This window comes from Sus scrofa, chromosome 2 (genome assembly GCF_054392235.1).
Source record: "Sus scrofa isolate SSC_HxYL_T2T_F1_AM1 chromosome 2, Sscrofa_HxYL_maternal_Yorkshire_Landrace_v2.0, whole genome shotgun sequence".
NCBI classification, from domain to species: domain Eukaryota; kingdom Metazoa; phylum Chordata; class Mammalia; order Artiodactyla; family Suidae; genus Sus; species Sus scrofa.
The window spans coordinates 87,196,157-87,219,833 of NC_139384.1; the positions used below are offsets into that span (position 1 = coordinate 87,196,157).

Consider the following 23,677-nt stretch of genomic DNA (forward strand, 5'->3'; position numbering starts at 1 on the left):
GGGTGGGGGTTCAGAGAGGGGTGGGCAGGGAGAGGTCCATTTCCTCTTTCCCAGGTTCCCTTTGTGGGGGGCAAACCCCATGCCTCCCCCTCCTACACCAGCTCCCCCCCACCCCCGACTCTGCTCCTTCCATCAGCCAATGCACAAGCCCAGGTGAGTGACTAGAAAATAATTTATTGGAGAAAAACAAAACAACAAATCCAGCACAGCAATGGTTAACAATGATGAATTTTTTTTTTTTTAAACTTTTAAGCCTGTAGCCTGAGGGTAGGGTGGGAAGGGCTTCGGTGCCCTCTAGCTCGGGGGTGGGGGGGGTGGGGGGGGAGGACTTTGGATGACCAAACAGTGTCCCCGCTGAAGGCAGCCCTAGCAGCCCTAGCATCCAGTCCTGACTGCAACTCAGGGCTACATGGCCTCTCTCTCACCCCTGACTGAGAGAACCTCCCCCCCCAGAAGACCAGCCCTTGGGGGTCCTGCTGGGGCCACAGGAGGAGCCCAGGGAGCTGACTGATTGGCTGGTGTGGAGGAAACTTCTTTGGGCTGAGAATGTGAAGTGGCCTAATTTCCAGCCAGTGCAGGGATCCGGGAACACGCCCTGCCCCCAACCCCACTTCAGGTGGGTAGAACCTGTGCCCCCTGCCCTCCACAAGGGACCTTCTGTCTTTCAGAGAGTGAGGGACCCCCTGTGGTTCCCCCAACCCCTCTCCCTGGGGCCTCTTCTGGAAAGTGGGCTCTCCCCTGGTGGGAGGGGGCGCCTCATGGCAGAAGTGGGGTCGCAGGCTGGGAGACTGTTCCAGAGCCCCCTTTCATGATTTCTGGGGCCCCTTTGTTCTCTAGAGTCCCAGCATGAGCCTAGAGGAAGGACCCCACAGGCACGCACCCCGGGGAGGCTGGGCTGACTTGGTGGGACCCTGGCAGGTGCCTGCCTGGGAGGCTGTCTCAGGAGGGCCCTTGGGATATGGGGAAGTTGGGGTACACCCCAACCCCCACCACTCTGGGCGACCAAACTCCAGTTGGCTGATTGTCTCTCTCCTCTGAACAAGACACTTGGGAATTCATGCTAACGTGAAACCGGATGGGGGCGTCCAAGGTAGCAGTGATGCCCACTGGTGCCCAAGGACCAGGACCAGGAGAGCCGGGGCACTGCCCCCCCCCCACCGCCGCCCGTCCCTGGGTGCAGGCAGGAGGCACGGGGGAGCCAGGAGGTGGGGACGTGGGAGTGAGTGCTCAGGGCCCACTGCCTGCCTGCTCTCTTCTCTCCACCCGAGGCCCTCACACCAACAGCCGGCTGGACACAGATCTCTGGAAAGGGGGGAATGAATACAGAGCAGCGCCAAGGAGCACGGAACTGCACCGCATGAAACACAAGATGCAACATATCAAATCCTGGGGCCCCGCAGCCCCGCCCCAACCCCCCACCCTTCCACTTAGTACATTATCTTCAAGAAAAAGTACATTAGTCATGCATCAAATCAAATTCCATTGCGTCTTTTTTTCATTTTTCTTCCTTTTTTTTTTCTTAAATTACATTTGAACACAGAACACATAGAATAATAAATACTCTCATAAGACATGACTCCAAAAAACGAGAAACAGAACACGCCAGAGAACAGGTGTACCTCTCTCTCGCTCCTCTCTTTCCTAAAGGACTCATTGAAATAAGAAATCTGTAAACGCCTGGTCCTTCCTCGCGCTCTCCCAGTCTCTCTCGCTCTCGCTCCCTTGGCCTTTTGCCTCCGACCACCCAGCTTCCTGCCTCGACATTCAATGTGTCTCCCACGGAAATCACCAAAGAAATGACATACCATCATCTGCAAAATTATAATTTAACGGTATAAAGCTTCAAGTCACGTATTCCAAAAACTAGCTAAGGATTTTTTTTTAATCACATAAACTATACATTAAATATCTTGAGGTATTTCAGAGAAAATTGTCAAAGGCTCAAAGGAGCTGTGCTGGAGGTGTCATTCCCTGTGTGGAGAACGGTCTTTGGTATGCAACAACCAGCTGGGTGTTGGGGTGAGGGGAGAGGGTCGTCTGGAGCGGAGGGGGAGGGTGGGGAGCTGCCAAAGCAGGGGGAGGGGGAGGAAAGAGGGAGATGGTGTGTGTGCGCACGTGTCATAGCAAAGTGTTTGAAGGGGACTTAGGAATCAGGCGTCCATGGGGCTTGCCGGATCTGACCACAGTTCACCGTAAGAGAACGTTCTACAACCAGAGGCGTCCCGAGTCAGTGCCTCACGGTCCACCCCGGGACAGACCGAGGCCCTGGCCTTTGAGTCTTGGGCCTTGAATGCGTAGATGGGCAAGTGCCTTAACCAGCAGAGAAGCCGGGTGCCCGGCAAGCAGATGCTCCGGTGTTCCTGGGGGCGGGGCCACGGCCGCCCAGACCCCAGCTCCCAGCGGGAAGAACAGAGGTGTGTGCGTGCGTGCGTGCGTGTGTCTGCGGGGAGGGGCTGCCGGACGGGAAAGGGGATTCTGCCCCAACACACAAAGGTTCTAGAAGCATCACTCAGATCCAGCTGCTTGAAAAGCGGGGAGAGTAGCGAGTCGATAAGGACAAGAGAGCATCTCACACACGTCTTTGGTTCAAGAAAAAGGCACTCATCGACCTCGCCACTCTCTCCTTCCCTCTCTTCTCGCGCGCTCTCTCTCTCCCACTCTCTCTTTCTCTCTCGCTCTCGCGCTCTCTCTCGCTCTGCTCTCTCTGGTAGGGGGCGGTTGGCACCCGGGAGGGCAGGGCCCAAAGCAGACCCTCACTCCCACGTGGTTCCCAGGCGAGGGAATCCTAGCATCCAGCACAAGTCCTTGGGGGAAATCTTTGGTATCAGGCGTGATTTTTCCAATCACAGACATGAACATTTGAGTGAGGTAGCCTTTACCTGGGGAGGGGGAGGGGCATTCCACTAGAAATGTCTCTTGCATTCTCAAGGGGGGGGGGCGGCCACCTCCCTAGGAGGCAGCGGTGGGGGCAGGTTTGTAGGGAGAGGTTCCTTCTAACCTCCAGCTTAGGAGCCCAGACGGGGGGGATGGGCTTTTGGGATCCACCTGCCTGCCAATCCCGAGGTCACCTGGAGGCAGCAGGGGAGGTGGGGGGAGGGGGACGTGCTCATCTTTTCTGACCTTTCCTTCCCCTTTGTCTTTTTATTTTTCCTTTTTTTGGCAAAAATCGGAGCAAGCAGATTCCACCTTGTTCATCGCCTTCCTTCTCTTTGGAGAGCGCGGCGGCTCAGGTCCACGCGCGCGCAGCACTCCCGAGCGCGGGCAGGTGGAGGGCGTTCCGGAGGGTCCCGAGCAGAGAGTGACGCCGCGACCCCAGCGCGCAGGGGCGCATGTGCGCTCCTACTTTCTCCGGGCCCGTTTCTCCGTGGAATCTGGGTGTTTTCTTCTGTTTCCTGGGGTCTTGTCTCTCCCTGCGCATCATTCATCAAGGTGCCTAGCGGTAAAGTGAACGGGCAGTGGGGTGCGGGGAAGGAGACGTCTGGAATTACCCGCTTGTTTGAGCTGCCGTCTCCTCCGGTCTGGGACAGGTAGGGAAGGGTGCTCGCCTATGGGTGCTGGGCGGTCGCCTCTACAGGCCCCTCCCCAGACGTTAAGGCAGGCAATTCTTGGCACAAAGAATCCTGGCCGCCGGGAAGGGCGGCTGGGTTCTTGGCTGTGGGGGCAGTTCTGCCGGCGGATCAGGGTTGGTCTTGGTGGGGTTGGGGCACTGTGAGGATCCGGCTCGACGTGGGCTTTGGCGACTTTGAGAGGGAAGAATTCCCGGGGAAGCGTCCGTGGGGGACGGCTGGAGAGGAAGGCGCCCTGCCTCCCTCCGTGGGGGCGGGGGCTGGCGAAGGAGGGGTTATTCTTTAAATTCCTTTTTTAAATACCCGGTTTGTTTCTAGTATGTGCTTCTTGACCCGCTTTCGGGACGACACGTGAGCCCTGGTTTTCCTCGAGGCCCTCTGGGGTCCTGAATTGAAAGGGAGCCAGGGGAGCCCCTTTCTGTCACCCCCTCCCCTCTGGGGGGTGGAGGGCTTCCTTTGGCCTGAAGGGGATGGGGATGGAGGGAGGAGGGGGTCCCTTTTGTGCACTTGGGCTGGGGGGGGTGTGCTGCGTCCCTTCCCTGGGTGCGGGGGCCCGGAGGCACCCCCTCCAGGCCCCCCCTGGGGCGGGTCTCCGGGCTGGCAGGGTGGAGGTTGGGGGACGTGGGAGGGAGCGCCCAGGCCGTCGAGGCTGCGAGGGCGCGGGACCCGGGCGCCTCAGGCCTTGGAGAAGGTGGCAGAGGCGCCCGCGGGGCCCCCGGGGGCCGCGCCGGGCTCCTCGGCCCAGCGGTTCATGCAGCGGCGCCGTGCGTTCATGAAGAAATTGCTGACGGTGTTGAGCTCCAGGCCGAGCTGCTGCGAGATGGTGACCTGCATTTCCTTCGACGGCCGCTTGTTCTCCTTGAAGATGGCGATCAGCGTGCGCCGCTGCAGGTCGGTGAACACCAGGCGCTGCTTCTTGGGCTGCAGCGCGCGCTCCTTCTGCTGCTCCTGCTCCTTCCGCTTGCAGGCTGTGGGCGAGCAGCGCCCGGGGCAGGCGGGCGAGCAGGTCGAGCGCCCCCGCGCGGCCGGACGAAGGAAGACAGACCACACAGCCCAGAGTAGAGAGACAGAGACACCAGGAAAGCCAGGCATGCGAGGAAACGCACGCGAGTGATGGAAGAAGAGAAGACGGGAGGAGGGAGGGCACAGAGACCGTGAGGCAGCAAGACGGTGGGAGAGGCAGCCAGTTATGGAAGGAGAAGAGGGCCGACAGTCGTGGGTGGGGAGACAAAGGAGGAAGATTGGGGGGGAGGAACAAAGAAGGGACACAATGTGAGCAGCCTTCACAGACACAGATCACCATCCCTCCCACCCGCTTCTGCATGCTAGCCCCCTCCCAGCTTCATATCCCCAAACGCCCCCCCACAAGAATCCTGAACCCAGATAGTACAACTGCCAGTGTTGGTGGCTTTCTGCCCACCCTCCCTTCTCCCTGGAGGGAGGGGGAAATGACGTTGAAACTCTACATGTGAGTTATTTGGCTCAGTGTAGACTTGGGTGAAAGAAACAGTTAATTAATAGGTCCTTGGTGGGTGTTGCAAACTCCAGTAAACTTCCCCTGGAATGACTGTTTCTCAGAAGTGGGGTGACAGTCCAGGCCTCCTTCCCTGGGTTGTCCTCTGAGGCCAGACCAGTTTAGAGACCCTGTATCAGGCTAATAGTTGCATCCACTGCCTGATTCTGATATCTGAGCCCCACCTTGGCCTCTGCCCCCTAAAAAAGCAGCAGGCTGAGATCTAGTCTTGGCTCCCCTCAGGTCCTCAAGGGACCCTCTGGAGTTGGGAGGACCTAAGGAGAATGGGAGTCCACCTGTCCCTCTCCCAGGGCCACCTAGCATGGAGCACAGAACAGGCTGAAGGAGGCCGCCTGTGGGCAGTGGATGCTTGCAAAAGGCAAAGGGCAGCATCTCAGGATGGTGGAGCCAGGCTGGAGCCTGTGGCCCTGCTCCTCCCTGCCCCAGCGCCAGAGTGGGCCCTTCCTCTTGATGCTGTGGGGGCCAATGAGTGGAAAAGATAAGCGTCACCAGAAACTCTATCAGAGTCTCAATTTCTCGTCTACGTACTAGTCAGAGGCGGAGGGTTGTGGAGACCTGCCCCCCTCCTTGTCTCTGTGAGAACCACTGTCCCCAGTGACTCCGTCACCCTCAGAAGTGGCAGCTGGCACAGGCTGTACTAGCAGATCCCGCTGCTAGCCCTGATGGCCTGCTGGGACCACACACCAAGCTGACTTTTTTTTTTTTTGGTTCTGGAACACTCCGAACCAGAGAGCATGCCAGATCAATGTCCACACATCCACAGGAATAAATGAATGTCCCCTGCACTGTGGCTCATTTCTCAGGGACGACAGGTTCCCCCGTGTGAACTGACGCACCACTTCCCTCCCTGGCTCCCTCTGACCTGGAACACCTTGCGCTTCTAATTGGCTGTTTCAGGTTTTATGATTAAATGAGAATGACGGTCGGAGGTTATTGGACATTTCAGGAAAGGCTCTAATGAAGGAAAGAGAGGAAGAGGGAGAAAAATGGTAGAAGGATTGGGAGCCGATGATCTCACAAGAAATAGACAAATCAGGCACAGCTATAAGTCATATTCTTGGAGGGGTAAGAGAAAAATACTGTATCCATGAGACAAGAAAGAGATGCTGTTCAATAAAAAGGACAACTAAAGGGGAAGACAATGTTCTTAGTTTTTTTGTTGTTTTTTGTTTGTTTGTTTGTTTGTTTGCTTTTTTAGGGCCACACCTGCAGCATATGGAGGTTCCCAGGCTAAGGGTCAAATTGTAGCCACAACTGCTAGCCTATGACACAGCCACAGCAACAGGGGATTCGAGCCGCATCTGCGACCTATACCACAACTCACTGCAACGCCAGATCCCCAACCCACTAAGCAAGGCCAAGGATTGAACTCACAGCCTCAAGGAAACTGCAAGTTCCTAGTCGGATTTGTTTCCTTTGCATCACGACAGGATCTCCTAGAATTTAATATATAATAGCTGGAGTTCCTGCTGTGGTGTGGTGGGTTAAGAATCTGGCATTGCGATAACTGTGGCATAGGTCACAGCTGCAGCTCAGATTTTATCCCTGGCTTAGGAACTTACATATGCTGTGGGTGCAGCCAAAAAATGTGTGTGTGTCTGTATGTGTATATATATATCTGGAATAAAGTCAATGTAAGAATTGGAACATGAGGCAAATATCCCTGAAAATACAAGTGAATGCAAAGAAGGAAAATGAGAGAAAGGTGATGACGAAGTTAGAGGATGAACTGAGCAGGTTTTTTTTTTTTTTGTCTTTTTGCTATTTCTTGGGCCACTCCCTCGGCATATGGAGGTTCCCAGGCTAGGGGTCGAATCGGAGCTGTAGCCACCGGCCTACGCCAGAGCCACAGCAACGTGGGATCTGAGCCGCGTCTGCAACCTACACCACAGCTCATGGCAACGCCAGATCCTTAACCCACTGAGCAAGGGCAGGGACCGAACCCGCAACCTCATGGTTCCTAGTCAGATTCGTTAACCACTGTGCCACGATGGGAACTCCCATGAGCAGCTTTTTTATCTGAGCAAGAGGTTGTCTGAAACTAGAGGAGCCCAATAAATAAGGAGAAAAATAATCCACGGTTGGAGGACCCAAGGGTTCAGTTCAATGGACAGCTCGATGAATGGAAAAAAAAAAAAAACAACACTCCTTGAGGCTCAGCCTCATGAAATGTCAGGGACCTGGGAGGAAGAATGTAAAAGCTCCCAGAGAGGAGCCATGTGCCATTTGGAGGACTTGATTCAGAGTGGCTTCAGGCTTCTTGAAAACTAGGAGCCAGGGGAAGAATGCCTTCAAAATTCTGAAGGCAATTTGAAGAATGTCTTAAAAATTCAGCACAATTCTATATGCAGCTGGAATTGGGTGCCCAGCCAAACAGCAAGCATGGAGGTGGACTAAAGACACAGTCAGACATTCAACGTCTTCAAACATTGACGTCCACGTACCCTTTCTCAGAAAGCTACTAGAGGGTGTGTTCCATCAAAATGTGGAAGTAAATCGAAAAAGAAAGGTATGGGATTCAGGAAAGATGATTCAATCTAGAAGACAGGGAAGAGAGGTCCCCCCCAGTGAAGAGCAGAGAGCCTGGAAGGTAGCAAGATAAAGGCAGCAAGACATAGAGGGCACCCATGAGGTCAGAGCAGGAGCACCAAGGGCAGTGGAAGGGGAGACATGGGGAAAGTTTGTGATTGGCAACCACTAACTCCTGGAAAAGCAAACAGCTGTATAAGAAGGGAAACGCCATCCCAGTACTCTGTGGGCCAAAGCCTATGGGATGAACAGGATACCAGCTAGCCTTTTGTACACACGCTGGGGCAGAGAGAACATTTGTTCGTATTTTATCTGCATGAAGACATGCGGGAAGGAAGCACCAGGAACTGCCTCGACCCGCCCATCTTCTTGGAACTTGGCCAGCCTGAGAGGCTCACAGGAGGAGGGCACGTCCCCATCATTTCAAGGGAAAGCTGTGTCTCAGGCAGCAAGGCCAGGGAGAGTCAAAAACTCAGCCCAAGCCTTTACATTTCAAAAGAGGCCCTTCTCGCCCACCAGCTGTAATCTTGCAATCAATTCATTCATTTACTCATGCAGTCACTTAGCAGTTTACTTACAAATACACAAGAGGCATTTACAGACAGAGAACTAACGGAGAAACCTTTCAAGAGCTTTAACATGTCCAGGGCCTTCCATGTGCTATATATATATTTTAATTCTCATGATAATTCCATAAAGCAGGGATTTGCCTTCTTATTTACTCAGAGAAGGCAAGCCAGTTGCCCAAGGTGGCTCAGCAAGTCCTGGCAGGAGCCATGGTGGACTGCAGATGGGAGGGAGGTAAGATGTGGGTCACCTCTTTCCCACTGCCTCTCCCTTCTCCAATCCAGTGCCTAACAGGGACCCCAGAGGCCGAGGCTGGGGGAGGGGCCGGGCCCAGCAGAGTCGTGAAAAAACTTCGAGTTTTGTCGATTGCAGCAAAAAGAGGCTCCGCTAGCCCCCCCTTCCCAGCGTTCAATCTAATTACAGCTCCTCACAGCCCAGATCGATCTGGGCTCCAGTCGGAGCTGTTTACCGCCAGCAGCTTTTGTCATCGCTTCCATCCCCCACAGCCCCCAGCGGTGCGGCCGGGCCGCCTCTATCACCACCCTCCCCCCATCGGTCTCCCTTCCCAGTGCCGAGGATCTCCTCGGCCCGGCCCCAAAGGCCACTGCAATCCCTGGAGGCAGCCCCAGGAGGAAGAGAGGCCTGGGTATGGGCCCCTTTCACAGAAGTGAAAACCAAGGCTGTGAGGGAAGGACTTGCCCAGGGCACCAGCCACCAGCCTCACATCTCGATGCCACACCTCGATGCCAGTGCTGTGGCCACCTCTTCCACAATCACCTCCCCTGGGGATTGCCATGTGATGTGCCTGCACCTCCTCCTCCACTGTCAGTGTCACTTCTACCTCATCATGCCCTCCATGACCCGTTTCCATCGCCTCCACCATCATCACCTTCTCTACCTGTATCACTTCCACCTCCATCACGTCCTCTACCTGCATCACCTCTACAACCACCTTCACCGCCTGAATTACTTCTACCACTATCACCTTCTCCACCTGCATCACCTCCGCTTCCATCACTTCTTTTTTTTTTTTTTTTTTTTTTTTTTTTTTGTCTTTTTGTCTTTTTGCCTTTTCTAGGGCCGCTTCCCATGGCATATGGAGGTTCCCAGGCTAGGGGTTGAATTGGAGCTGTAGCCACCGGCCTGAACTACAGCCACAGCAACGCCAGATCCGAGCCGAGTCTGCGACCTACACCACAGCTCATGGCAATGCCGGATCCTTAACCCACTGAGCAAGGCCAGGGATCGAACCGGAAACCTCATGGTTCCTAGTTGGATTCGCTGACCACTGCGCCACGACGGGAACTCCCCATCACCTCTTCTGCCATGACTTCATCTCTACCACCATCAGTATCCATCTACCACTACCACCTCCACCGTGACCACCACCACCTGTATCCGTAGCCTACCTCCATCACCCTCGCTTCCATCCACACCAACACCACCTCTGTTCTCATCAGGCCCACCTTGTATGTGCCCAATACCGGGGCGCTCAGCCTGAGTTCCCTCACCAGGGCTTCCCAGCCTCTGGTGGAGGGATATGGCGGGGCCCTGCGCACAGGCCCTCACCACCCACCGCGGTTGCCATGACAGCAGAGGGGGAGTCAGCTGGGCTGGCCCCTGGGACTGTTGTGGGGGTTGGGCCTTCGTACATTCTCTGGGACTCTGGGTGAGTCAATTCTCTTGCAGCACTGCCATTTCCTCAACTGCAAAATTGGGATGCTCTGCCTCCTTCAAACATTTTTCAGTGCATGTCAGCTGCCCGACCCCTCCCCACCTCATTGGGCCCCTTATCCCGGGCACCTTCAGGGCCTTTGCACTGGCTGTCATCTCTGCCTGCAGTGCTCTTCTCCTCTCCACGTTTCTTCACAGCTCTCTCACCTCCTTCCAATCTTTGCTCAAGTATCTGTGAGGCCCACCCTGACCCCTCCCAATTTAATACTGCAACACTCCCCTTCCCCCAGCTTTTTTCTTAAAACTTTCCATAGCATTTATCATTTCTCCGCTCAATCCAGGGGCACCATGGAGTAAGAGCTTTGGCCCCAACTTTCTCTCCTGTCCACCCTCAGTGACCCCAGAGACTGAGACGCTAATACTAGGAGCTACTGCTTCTGAGATGCTCTGGTTTCCCAACCCCTCCCTGTTTCACTCATTGTTATCAGTCCTTTGGGAGCCCATGGATGAGGAGGGTTCTGGGCTGGCTCCCGGGGGTCCCAGAGGACCTGGAGGGAATCGAAAGAGATACAGAAGAGACTGAGACCCCCCATTCCTAAATGAGCCCTCTGACGGGGCGCCCAGCAAGAGCTAACGTCGGGCCTTTGCACGGGCCTGTCCCGCGGTTCCCACTGTGACCGGCAGGGGGCAGCCGTCCCCAGCCCAGCCCAGGGCGGGGCTCCAGGTAGGAAGGTCGGCTCCGGCGGTCCAGTCCAGGCGGCGGCAAAGACAGGTGAGTTGGGGGGGTCCTTTAAGTTCCCTTTCATTTCAGATCCTCTGGGATGTGCTCCCCAAACACCTCTCCCCCTCCCGCTTCCTGCCTTTTTAGAAAGTTGCTCTCCTCCAGGACCTAAGACGGCAGACCGTCACTCCGTGAATTACTCACTTAACCTGTTTCCTCAGCTGGAAAACAGTATTAATCATGAGCCTTGTCAGGCGATGGGAGGGGATTTAACCAGAAAAGTCCTCTGCTGGGGCGGAGGTGAGGTTCCCATTCCTGGGCCTCTGGGAGCAGGAAGGTCTGGGCCCCACTTTCAGTGCCACCATAAAATTTCTCTCCCTCTCAGGGCAGGCCTCCAGCCTCAATATCTCTCCTGGAATCTTCCTGGAGAGGGGAGGGATGGAGAAACTCAGGTCTGGAAGAGGGGTTGGGCTGCCTCTGCCAGAGAACTCCTACACACCCCTCAAGGCCCAGGGTGGCCCCTGCTCCAGGAAATTCTCCTACCCACCCTCAGCAGAACCCCAAATCCCTCCTTTAGAGAACAGCACAGAGTGGATGGATGGGGGGGGGGACTGCCAGCTGGCTGTGTTTGTTTAATGGTGACGCCCCTGGTGATGCTTCCCACCCACGGTGTGGGTGGTGGGGCAGTGAGGGGACTCAGTCCAGACTGGAAGATCCTGTGCTGGGAGACCCAGTTGGCCACTGTCCTGGAGGGCCAGGTGAGGCAGTCTGGGCCCCTGGGAGGGCCCTCAGCAGGGAGCACCCTGACCCCACTCAGTGAGGGAGAAGCTGGGGTCTGCTGCCGCATGGGCAGTGCTGGGGGGTGCAGATTCAGTCACCCTTCAGTGGATGAAGAGAATCAGGTCCACAATGGAGGGAGCTGGGGTTGCACCTGTTCCCCATCATTGCCTGATAAACACCTCTCTCCCGCCTCCTCCCAAGCTCTCCTACTCTCCCTGCTCCTCCCTCCCTTCCCCCTTCCCCCAGTCTCCACCTCCCCATCCTGTTCCTCTACATCCTCTCCCACCTTCTCTGCCTCTTCCCCTTCCCTCCCCCAGAGGCCCTCTGTGGTCTGGACAGGTGACTAACGTGGGAGGGGTGAGATGGTTGTCACCGCTGTGCTTATCCAGGGCCATCCCTGGTCCAGTGGGCTGACCATGCAGGCTCTGTCTGTGCCCAGTCTGTCCAGGGTGTGTGCGTGGGGCTGCACAGGGCCTGGGGGGAGGTGGTGTGTGCAGTGTGCTTTGCTGCCACTGGGAGGGGTGTCCAGGCACAGCAGTTTGAGTAGAGGGAGAACCTGTGACCAAAGCCAGAGCTGTTGGTGAGATAGGCCAACAAGGTGGGCGGTGGGTAGGGATCTGAGGGGCAGTGGGGGTTGGGGGGAGGGGGATGTGGCCTGTGAGGGGCAGCAGGAAAGACCTCGAATGGCCTGGGACTCGGAGGCAGTGTGAATAAAGGACAGAATGTGACTTGCTGAGTGTGACAGCCAGTGTGGGTGGCCCCCCCAGTTTGAGTGTAGAGATGCAGGACAGGCTCTTGTCAGCCCACCATCTCACCATTCTGGGTCAGCGGGAATCCTGGGCCCTGGGCTCCAGGGGCTGAGTGGCCTTGAGCCCACACTCTGTGGACATCCGTTTCCTGGTGTATCAAGCGGGCGTGGAGACCCATGGCCCTGACGTTCTGTCTGTACACGGGGGTGCCAGTGCCACCGTCTAGGGATCAGGAGGATCCAAGAAGCAAGGTCCAAATGTGTGCCACGGTGGGACCCTGCAACCTCTCCCTCCTTCATTCATATGCTTATCAAGCACCTACAGCGTGCACCATGTGCAAAGCTTTGCTGGGGACAGATGACTGGAGACTGATGCAGCCCCCCACCTCAGAGCCACAGTCTGATGCAAAGACGTGACTCTGACAATGGCAGATAAAGGAGAAGCTTTAAAAAAGGGATGCTGGCTGCCTGGCTGAGCAACGGGGATGCAGGTGGGTATGTGTGGGCTATATCTGGGGGGTCAACGGGAGCCCAGAGAGCTCTGGGTGTGGAAGACAGAACTGGAGGCCCAGCCAAAGGGGACACTTGGGTACAGTGGGGAGGGGGGAGAGTGAAGCCCAGGGAGGAGAGAAGGCAGGAGACAGGGTAGTCCCAGGTGACCCCCCCCACCCCGCCCCCCACCTTGAAAGGCTGGGTCTGACAAGGGCAGACCATGGCTCCAGAAGTCAGCAGTGTCCTCCTTCCTTGTGTCACGCCACTCTGTGCAGAGTCCCAAGCCACCCCAGAGCCGCTCTTGTCTGCCCCCAGCCCCCCTCACAGCAATGTGTGTCCACTTGGGCACGGGGGTGGAGGTTTGGGAGCTGAGCCAGAGCCACCATTTCCCTCCCGTCTGGCCACCTCCTGTGCTCAGCTCAGCTTCGCAGAGCAGACAATTCAATACGGAGCCAGGTCTCCGGCTGTGATGATGACCGGTTTCCTTGGTGACACGTCCCGCCCCGGGCCACCAGCTGCAGGGCCCCAGATGTGGGGCATGTGGATGCCCCCACCCTGGTGGCATGTCCCCACTGGGCTGAGCTGCCTTGAGCATCCTCTGCTAGCCCCCCCAGGCCAGGGACATGAATGACTTGCCCAAGGTCATACAGTGTGTCACTCTCAAGGGGAGAATGGTGTACATACACCCCTCAACCCTGACTAGCCACACCCTGCACCCAGGGAGCCAGGAAGGAAGGGGTTCCCATGGGTGAGAGGAGCAAAGTCACCCCCCTCCCTTCCTCCTGGGCCCGAAGCTCCCCTTCCAGCCTCTGAGCGCACCTTGGCTGTTGCCCAGCCTCCCTCTCTCCCCCCGCCCCTCTGCTTCCCCTGATGGGATTTTAATGGCCGCATTTTCAAATTAGTTCTGAGCTTTTCAAAGACTTATCAGGGAAATGAGCCTTTCCACTGGGCTCTGGCTGCCCCTGGGGGGGGGGGGCGCTCCATCTGGTGGTTGCAATGCCTGGGGTGGGGGGACAGGGGTGTCCAGGGGCTGCTCTCACACCTCCTGCGATTCAGGCATTCAGGCACCACACTCAGGAGGCTTACGGCATTGGCGGGTACACACGCACATACACACAACTTTTATTAAAAAAAAAATGTTAAGAAGTCGCAGTGGCTGGCATCTGGAAATGGATTTGAAAAAGATGACAGGAAAGGAACCAGTGATAAGAAAAGGAGTAGAGAGGCCAACATGGGGGTAGGGGGAACCCAGCATCTCAGTGATTGAGAAATTAACCCACAGATAAACTCACAGGCAAAACGGTGTTCATTGCAGCTCTAGGAGGTGACCACAAAACAGCTGAGCCAGCCTACATGGCCCTGTGTGGGGAGGTGGTTGAAACAAGAAGGAAATGGCCGGAGAGAATACTATGCAGCCAGCAAAAATGCCCCAGAGGCCCAAGGCACTGTCTTTCCTGACGTGGATGTTCTGGGTGTCCGTGAAGCAGAAGCACAGCAGAACCAGGGGCTCTTGGTTGTGGTTTTTAAAAAGAAAAAAAGGAAAAGAAGGTGTGTTATGGCTGCTGGATTAAGTGTAACCTCTCCTTAGAAGGAGGAATAGAAACTGTGGTTTGCGGATAGGAGAACCTGTTCCACTTAGATTTGGAACTTGGTGACTGTATCTGCTGTCTGAAAAAAATACAGCATTTTTATTTTTATTTATTTTAAGGCCAAATCCAAGACATATGGAAGTTCCCAGGCTAGGGGTCGAATAGGAGCTCTGCTGCCAGCCTACACCACAGCCTCAGCCACACCAGATCAGAGCTGCATCTGCCACCTAGGCGGCAACATAGGATCCTTAACCCACTGAGCGAGGCCAGGGATTGAACTCTCACTGACACTGTGCGGGATTCTTAACCCACTGAGCCACAACGGGAACTCCCCCATACAGCATTTTTAAAGAATAGGGTCAAGGAGTTCGCTTGTGGCTCAGTAGGTTGAGGATCCTGCGTTGTCTCTGCAGCGGCTCGGATACCTGCTTCAGCGCGGGTTCCATCTCTGGCCCGGGAACTTCCACATGCCAAGGACGTGGAAAAAAAAATTAAAATTGAAAAATAAGAATCACACGAGGGACTTTGTCGTTCCTTCTGCGTGCAGGAGCCTTTTTCTTTATCCACTTTGTGCTCCCACAAGGCTGGAGATTCTAGACTCCATTCGGGGAAACGGAGGTGCTCAGGGGAAGCGACTCATCCACGGACACAGGCAGGAGCCGAGGCCACGCGCATCTCTCTGGAAGTGCCCCGGCGCCCGGCTCTTTGCGCTCGGCTGCGCTGAACAAGCGAAGTCCGGGATTGCGCCAGGAGGGAGGCAAACCCAGAAGCGGCTCCCACTGGGCGGGAAGTGATTTCCCCCGTGTGGGATTCGGCGCCTGTTGGGGTTACGCCCTCCTGTCCTGAGTCTCTCGGAGGCCGCGGGTGTGCAGGGCAAGGGTTTCTTTACACCCGGCGACGTGCGCCCACGTCCATCCGGGCAGCGGTGGGCGGAAGCACCCTAGGTCCCTTCGCGTTTGGAAGATCCACTTCTGTCGACCCAGACGTGCGCTTCGCGGAGGCCCCCCGCTACCCTCCTTTGCTTCGCTGGCTCTGCGGGGAGGCGCTACTTGGGGGGACAGAGGCACCCACCCTTCCCCAGCGTGTGAGGGTGAGCTAGGGTGAGTAGAGACGCGTGGAGCCCTGCTGTGCCCTCACCAGGTCTCCCTTCACTCAACCCGGTCAACGCGGGCGGACGCGACCCTCCCCCAACCCCCCAGCAGGAGGGCCTGGGGTCTGAGGGTAACTGCCCCCAGCGGCTGCCCCGGACAGGCTGTCTAACAGCCCAGCTGAGGGCCTTGATTAATCCCAGGCGCCTGTGCAGGAGGCGGGTTCTTCCCTACGCCGCCCGCGGCACCGTCTGCCCCCTTGGATACGCGCGAGCTGAGGGCAGTGGGGGTCGTGAGCCGGCACGCACTTGCCCTGGTGTGGATGTGAGCGTCTACACTTGTGTCCCTGAGGATTTTCACTTACATCTCCGTTCCTTTGCATCTCCAACGTGCGCTCCCCACGTGCGTCTACACTGTGTGCCGGCAAGTGTACACTTCCATCCCCTCTCTCTTGTGGCCCCCAGGAGTCCCTGTTTCTCTTTCCACCGCTGCCAGCCTGTGGCTTTGTGCGTGTGACCTGTGACTTGTTAGGTCTGAGCCCCCCATCGTCCACAGGGCAACACTTCAGCGTCAGGTGAGTAGTCTCCTACCCCATCCACACCCAATTGGCAGAGGGGAAACTGAGACTGCAGGTATCCCAGGACTGCCTGAGGAGAGGAGAGTCTCCCACGCAGTCCCTGGCTCCTGGCCAGTCTCTCCCCTCCCTTAGAAGTGCAGCCTTTCTTATTGATTGGGGCCATATTTAATTAAAAACTTGATTCAAACCAGCCTGAACTTCCCTGGTTAAGCATAGCTCACTGCTACATATAAAGACTCCAGACACAGGGGCCCAGCCTCGATCCTTACAGCAGCTCTGGCTTCCCACCTCCCAGCCTTTGTCTTCGGTGGTTCCACCTGCATCCTTGCAGGACTGAAAGTTAGGGCTGTGGCAGGAAGTTTCCTTGGCTTCTGAACTCTGGGGGAGTCATGCAGTGGGTACCAAGCAGAGGAGATGTGAATTACCATAACAAGCCCTCTCCAGCTTTCGGAGAGAGAACACCAGGAGTGAGAGTGGAGCCTGGGCACCAGTGTGGAGGAGAAGGAGGAGGCCAGAAGTGGGCAGCTCGGACTAGAATGGTGATGGTTGATAGGGAGGAAGCAGGGTTAAGGCAAGGAGATTTGGGAGAACGGCTGCTTGGTTAGTCCTAGGATTTTAGGCTAAGGGGTCTTGAGAATAAAGGTGCAAAGATGAGCCCCCCCCCCATTCCTCTGTATGTTTCTCTGTGACTTGGGGTGACCATCCATGTCTCTCAGGCAGGAAGGGATTATTGGCCTGGGGTCCACAGAGAGCTGGACCTCCAGTGCAGCACCCAGGTTCACCCTGAGGGCCGGCAGCCTGGAGGGGGTAGTTCACCAGGAAAAACAGAAGCAGTGGCTCTGAGTTGGCTAGGCGGAAGCTGGGACCCAACATCCACACACCCTCCATAGGGGTCTCTGGTTGTCCCTGGTGGTGGTGGGGAGCTTACATGGGCGGTGATCCTGTCCTTTTCTGGGACAGAAGGAAAGTGCAGGTATCCCCTCTCAGCCTTGAGGGTCAACCAAGCCCTTTGTAAAATGGACCTTAACAGGACCTTGAGAGCCACCCTCCTGTCCCTGGCCTCAGGCCATTGAGCTTCCCCCTAGTCTTTGTCTCTGCCAGGCCATCTACCCGGAATGTTCCCCATCTTTGAAGGAGGTGGGAGCCTGGACATCTCAAGCCCCATTTACTGCTGGGGAGGCTGAGGCTTTGCCTCACTCTCCGGTGTGCGGCTTTGGCAAGCACCTGCCTTCCTTTCAGCCTTGGCTTACTGGTCTGTAAAGTGGGCTTAAAAGGTCCTTCATTCCTGATGGGTGGATAAGAGGGAGGGGAGGGCTTGGACATCCCAGCAGCCCCCTCCCCATCTGATAGCATGCCCCCTCCTCCCCCTCTCCCTCTGCAAGGAGGTGGCTGAGCCAGAATCACCAAGCCTGGGCAAGGGCTGGGGCTGCCCCACTTGGGTCTTGTGGTCTGGAAGGAGGGGGCTGGTTTGGGGGGACCCTGGGCTTCGTGCTCAGCCCCACATGGCTCTGGCCGCACAGCCCCAGTCTCCCATCACTCCCTGCTTCCCTGCGTGGGTCTGCAGTGTCCCCTCCAGGTCCCAGGCCCCTTCTGTCATCCTGCCCGTTCTCTGTGGATCCCATGAAGCACAGGTGCTGGGGGGTGACCCGGGCCCTCCCCGAAGACAAGGGGATGTGGGTATGAGGGGGTGATTAAGCAGTGTGACTTCAGGGTGCAGGCTCTGTGAATGCATCCTGGGGGTTCTGGAGGGGTGGGGTTGATAAGAAAAACCCCATCAAGCACCTACAAGGTGGCATCTGATTCTGTCCATTGCTCAGATGAGGAAACTGAGGCTCAGACCATTGCCCAGGATCAGTCAGTGACAGAGCCCAGGTGAGGCCAGGTCTCCAAGTTCTCTGCTGAGATGTCTTTCCTGAGAGGTCTGTAAGAGGTGTGGACTCTTGTGGTCAAGGTCAGGTTTGACAGAAGGTGCATTGGCCTTTGTTGGGGAAAGTCCAGAGTGCTAGTGGGGGATGGATGCTGTTCCTCCAAGTGGACTCCTGGACTGGACCCCCCCCAGGATTGAGTCTCTTCAGTTCAGGACGAGCCCCCCACCTCCCCACCCCCTGCAACACCTGGGATGGTGGGTGCAGAATGGTGGGAAGGTGGGGGACAGGCCTGCCCTCATCTGGGTGGGGGGCAGCTGGTGTGCCTTTTCCCATTTCCATCACCATCCCCTCCAGACTCCCAGCCACCACCGCACTGCCCACCCACTGCCAACCCAGATATCCACCATTGCTGCGCCCACCCCCCACCAGCTCCAGACATGGCTCCTTCCCTTCCTCAGTTTCCCCCAGGCTGGCCTCCCCTATCCTTCAGAGATTCTGGGTTCAGGGCTCACCAGTGGGCAAGGAGGAGGGGATGGCCTTATCAGTCGTCTCCATCTAATGTTTTATTATATATATATGTTTTCTGATCAGTTACCCTAAATACTTTTCCTCTGGAGTTGCAATTTAAACAATATTTGAAGGCGGCCAAAGCTATCGACCAGGGGACGGTGATGAATTAGAGACGGTAATTCGAATTCATCGACCACCCCACCCCTGCCCAGGGGTCCGCCAGTCCCTCCCCCAGCCCCTCTCCAGTAATTACTGCTTGAGACCCAGTTGGGGAGGGCTTGGAAGAGGTGGCGGCTCCAAAGGGGCAGGAGTCTCAGGACCCTGGAGTGGGGTAGGGAAGGCCCCCGCCCCATGGCAGTGGAGTTGTGGGCCTGTGGGAAGGGTCCAGAATCTCCGAGTGTCAGACCCAGATCGTGGCTTCCCCAGTGCACACACACTTTACATTTTGGTAAACTGAGTCACAAAGACTGGCAGGCATGGGCCACGGGAGTTGGGGACCCTGAGGTCTTCATGGTCGGATTTCCTTCCTGCTTCAGAGAAACAAAGAAACCACCCTTCTCTCCTCAGCTCCAGGCCAGGGAGGTGGGGGGGAGGGAGGGCTAAGTGGGGGGGTGACCCAGTCAAGTGGACCAGTGCAGGGGCTGCGCTGGGAGCTCTCGCACCTCTCATTTTCCAGTCTCTCCTTTTCTGTCTCTCATTGTCTCTTTTTTTGCATTTCTCTCGGATTTGGCCAATCTCCATCTCTTTCTCTCTGTGTGTGACTTTCTCCCTCCTTTCTCTCTCTTGGTCCCAGCGGGGGCCAGACACCCTAAGGGATGCTGGGGCAGCTCAGCCAGGAGCCAAGGAGGGAGGCAGGTGCTCAAGCTGAGCTCTAGACTGGGCACAGAGCTGCCAAGTCAAAGGCTGGGTGGGTCTTAGATGGGGAGGTGGAGGAACAAGAGCAGTGAGTGCTCCCTGCTCAGGTTGGGTCATGTGGGCCGGGGGCACCTGGGAAGCACTTTGGGCTGTCCTGAAGGGCTGCGTGTAGGGGAGGGATGTGCCCGGCTGCCTCCCCCTAACTGCCGCGATTTGCCGCCACTTAACTGCTTTTCATTTGCGCAGCGACTGGAACTAAAAGCCTCTTGGCCAGTCGGCACCTAATTACCCCACAGCCTTTGGCCAGCCTGGCCACCTCTTAACATCTCAGGCCCAGCCCTGTGGTATAGACGGGCTGGAGGTGAGGCTCGCCAGAGGTGAGGCTGGCAAGCAGAACACAAGGGTGGTGGAGTCAGGGCATGGGCAGCAGCTGAAAGATCAGGGGACAAACTAGCAGTCACGTCCAGTGTCCCGTGGACCCTAGCATGTGCCGGCCCCTGCATTTGCCCCCTCCATTTCCCGCACTTGGCCCTGAGCTGGCCACTATTCTGACCCATCTGAAGGGGGACACTGAGGCTGAGAGAGGTGGGGTGGCTTGCTGCCTTAGTAGCCCCACCCCTCCATGCTTATACAGACTCTGGGAGCTGGTGCCGCTGGCTGTCACTGCTCCCCCACCCACAGCAGGTGCCTCTCACCTCTCACCGTGGGGGCATTTCTCCCCTGAGGCTTGTCATTCTAAGATGCCCTAGTCAGTCTTAGCTGGCCTGGAAATGTTACATTCAAATACCACTGGTAGGTCCTGTTAGTTACACAACCATGACGTGACAGTGAGAAAAAAAAAAAAAAAGAAAAAAAGAAAGTGGCGCGTGTCCTGTGGGTACGTGCATGTCAGACATGTCCCCAGAACACATATGCTGGGAGGAGGTGAAAGAGTGTGGCAGTCAGACCTCACGAGTTGTCCCATTCAACAAGGGCTGCTTACTATCTACAGCATTAGAGCTCTGCCTTTGGCCAGAGCCTGGGGCCGTGCTCCCTGCTACCTGATGTCACCTACACCACACCGGACTGTGTGTTGATGTGACTGAGTGTTCCCTGAGAGCACCCTTGTGTTATTGCATGTTTCGTGGGGAACAGGACAGAATGCATCCTGCCCATTACACAAAACTGTCCCACTTCCTGATGCCATTTCTAACATTTCACAGAAACCTCCCGGCGCATTTGGTCACCTGCCACATAACAGGAGGATTGATTTCCTCCTTCCTCAAAGTGGAGAATCTAGGAAGCCTATGGGAAGCTCAGCCAGTCACCTGGCACTGCAGAAGGGAAAACTGAGACCTGGGTGTGGGTGCAGGCTCCCCAGGTGGTCCAGGATGCCTGTGAGAAGGGAAGTAAAATAACACGGATACCCCCCTCCATCCCCCACGGGCACCCCCTCTCCTCCAGCCCCCCCTCCAGCCCTGCTGCCTGGTTCCTCAGGCTGGAGGCAGAGCCAAATCCTGCCTGGTCTCCTATGCAAGGGGCGCCTGCTTTGAGCCCCAGCCCACTCCATCCAGCCCCAGTCGCCCCTGTGTACAGCGAAGCAATCGATCAGGCGCCCGAGGCCGCTATTGTCCCTGAGGCTGGGGCGGCTGCATCCCCTCACCAGAACGGCCAGGAAAAGACGCCCCCCCCACCCCAAGCCAGGCCACTATGGTGAGAGTGGGGGCTCTCCTGCACCCCCACACACCCGGTAGAAGGGGTCCTTCACCCCACCCCACCCCCCGCTGGCTGGGGGCAGGTGTGGACCTAGCTGTTGTCAGCTGGGAGGGAGGAGGGAGGTGAGCATCAGTGAGAGTGAGAGACTGAGACAGGGGAAGAGGGATAGAAAGAGAGCGCGACAGAGAGGAGAGAGAAGAAGGAGATCTGGACGAAAACGAAGATCGAGCCAAAAATAGATGCCAGTCCTCCCCGACAGAGAGAGAAGTAGAAACGACAGAAACACACAACGGACAAGAGAGGCCGGAGGGGTGCGCGCACCCGAGCCAAGAGCAAACGCGCGCGGGGCTGGCGGCCCGCTGGGGTGTGAAGGCCTCCTGGCCGCGCGGGCCGAGGGTCCCCCGGGCCGCCCCTCCCCCGCCCGTTCTCGGGTGACCTTTGCCAGCGGCCGGAGAGGGGGAGGGGGCTATCGATCGCGGAGGCCCAGCTACAAAGAAGCGCGCGCTAGGGCCGGGGGCTGCGCGCGGGCCCGGCCCCGGCCGCCAAGGCTCTGGAGCCCAGTGCATGGTCCCAGCGTTCTGCCCCGGGGGCTGAGGGCGCAGCGAGGGGCTGTTCGCGTGGAGGGGAGTGGCACCCGGAGGTGAAAGCGGCAGCGTGTCTGGGGCACACCCCCCCCAACACACACACGCACAATGAGCGACCCTGCTGGCGTCTTGGGGATCCTCCAGGAGTCTAAAAGGATCCAGGAACCCCATTCTGGTTCCCAGAGGGGCTGGGCGGGAGTCTATGGGAGGGACGGCGGCACAATCCTTTTCTCCCTTTTGGCGACGGTACAGATAGGCAGGGGTGCTGATCAAGCTCTAGCCTCCAGCAAGGGGGTCCCAAGCCAGTGGCGGGGTACAAGGTTGTCGAATGGGTAGGGAGGCGGGGCGCTCCGCTGCCTCACTGCTTGGTGCTGGGGAGCCCCCGAGCCAGAACCCTAGGGTGAAGCGGTGTGCGCCGCGCTCCTACCTGCGAGGCGCAGCGCCGACATGCGCTGGAACTCGGGCTCCTGCAGCCACTTCCACATCCTGCGAAAGGTCTCGCGGCCGGACTTGAGCTTGCTCCAGGGCTTGGGGTTGCGCAGCAGATCGGAGAGCGTGCCCTGCGAGCGGCACAAGATTCGCTGCGCGAAGATGGCCTGCGGGATGCTGTAGCGCTTCAGCTCCGCCGTGATGCGCTGCGCCACCTCCTTGGTGTTGATCTCCTCGGCTGCTGCGCCTGCCCCGGGGCCGCCTCCTCCAGCGCCCGGGCCGCCGCTGCCCGCGTGCGGCCCGTGCGCCCCGGCCGCCGCCAGCCCGCCCAGCGGCGCCAGCAGCCCAGCTGTGCTCCCGCCGCCCGCGCTGCTGCCGCCGCCGCCGCCGCCTCCGGGCAGCCCGCGGGCCAGCGCGTCCTCCGCGCGGCCCAGCAGCGCGGCGTGAGGCTCGAAGGCGGCGGGCGGCAGCAGCTTGTCCCCAGCCAGGTGGCCCGGCGCTCCATAGGCGGCCAGAGGCGGCGGTGGCGGCGGCGGCGGCGGCTGCGGGGCGCCGTGCAGAGCAGGCGGCAGCGCGTTGGGCAGCGGTGACAGCGGCGACCCCATGGCGGGCAGCTCCTTGCCGTAGGGCCCGTAGAGGTGGCCCACGGATGCGAGCGCCGCGCGCTCGTCGCGCATAAGGGTGAAGCTGCCGCTCACGCTGGCCGCCAGGCGCTGCGGCGGGGGCGGCGGGGGCGGCGCGGCCGCAGGGTGCGGGTGCGCGTGGGGGTGGCCGCCGTGCGCTCCGGCTACTGCCGCGGCCGCCGCGTGCTGGTGGAACTTGTCAGCCACGGCCGCGAGCGGGGGCAGGTGCTGCAGGGGCGTGAGCGTCGTGTAGGTGCTGCCCAGGCCCGGCGCCTCGCAGGCCATGCCCATGGCTGGGTGCAGAGGACCCGCCAGCTCCCCACGGAAGTCGGCACCTCCACCCGCGCCGCTCGAGCCGCCTGCGCCCCCAGCGCCCCCGCCGCCTCCGCTACCGCCGTCCAGCAGGCTCGCCATGCCGGCCACGAGGCCGGGGCGCCCGGGCGCCACCAGGCCGCGGTGCTGCGCCGCTGCCGAGCGCGCGTGGCTCGGGCTCAGCAGCTCGCCCGCCTGCGCGTGGGCCACGCCGTGCAGGCCCCCCAGGCTCTCCAGGCTCAGCTCCATGTTTGGCCGCCGCGCGCGGGCCACTCGCCGGCTCGGCCGCCCGCCCGCCGCGCGCGCTCCTCGGCGCCTGCCTGGCGCGCTCAAGGCCGCCGCATGGCCCCCGCCCGCTCCCCGGTGGCTGCGCGCGAGGCTGCCCGGCTGCGCAGCGCACGGCCCGGCCCGGCTGCGAACGCGGCCACCAGGATGTGGCGGGGGAGCGGCCGCCAGCGCCCGGGCCCGGGTCTGACGTCAGCGCCCCCGCCCACCGGCTCCCCTCGCCGCCGCCTCCTGCCGCCTCGCTCTCCGCCCGCCCCGGCCCCCTCGAGCGCCAGGCAGGTGGAGTGGGCCAGAACCTGGGCTTCTGGGGTCCCCTGCCTCTGCGACGGCCGTGTTCCCCACCCCCCGCACCGGTAGTACCCCAGGACAAGGGGCGGGGGTCGAGGACAGACTCCACCGAGGTGGGGCTGGGGACCTTCACGCTGTCTTTCCCCAAGATGTCGAAGGTTACTTTCCTGCCTGGTACCTGTCAGTCCATCTTTAGGGAGAGAGCAGGAGTGTGGCTGGGTGGAGGACTGTGATCCACTTGCTCCCTCCACACAGACCGCCAGGAGGTGGGCTCTCTGCCTGCTCACCCCCTTCTATAGGAACACAGGTGGGGAGTCATAGCACCCCCCCCCCCACACACAAAGGCCTGTGTGCGAGGAATGG

At 58.5% G+C, this 23,677-nt stretch overlaps 1 protein-coding gene across 1 annotated transcript; it reads right to left on the reverse strand.

Moving 5' to 3' along the window:
- Nucleotides 1-4,143: 4,143 nt before the first annotated feature.
- ONECUT3 (one cut homeobox 3) lies at nt 4,144-23,010 on the reverse strand. Its single transcript, XM_021085517.2, has 2 exons — nt 21,805-23,010; nt 4,144-4,534 (listed from the first exon to the last, which is right to left on the reverse strand). Exons 1-2 carry the CDS (start codon nt 22,988-22,990, stop codon nt 4,242-4,244), a joined length of 1,479 nt encoding a protein of 492 aa, XP_020941176.1. The 5' UTR covers nt 22,991-23,010; the 3' UTR covers nt 4,144-4,241.
- Nucleotides 23,011-23,677: the final 667 nt, after the last annotated feature.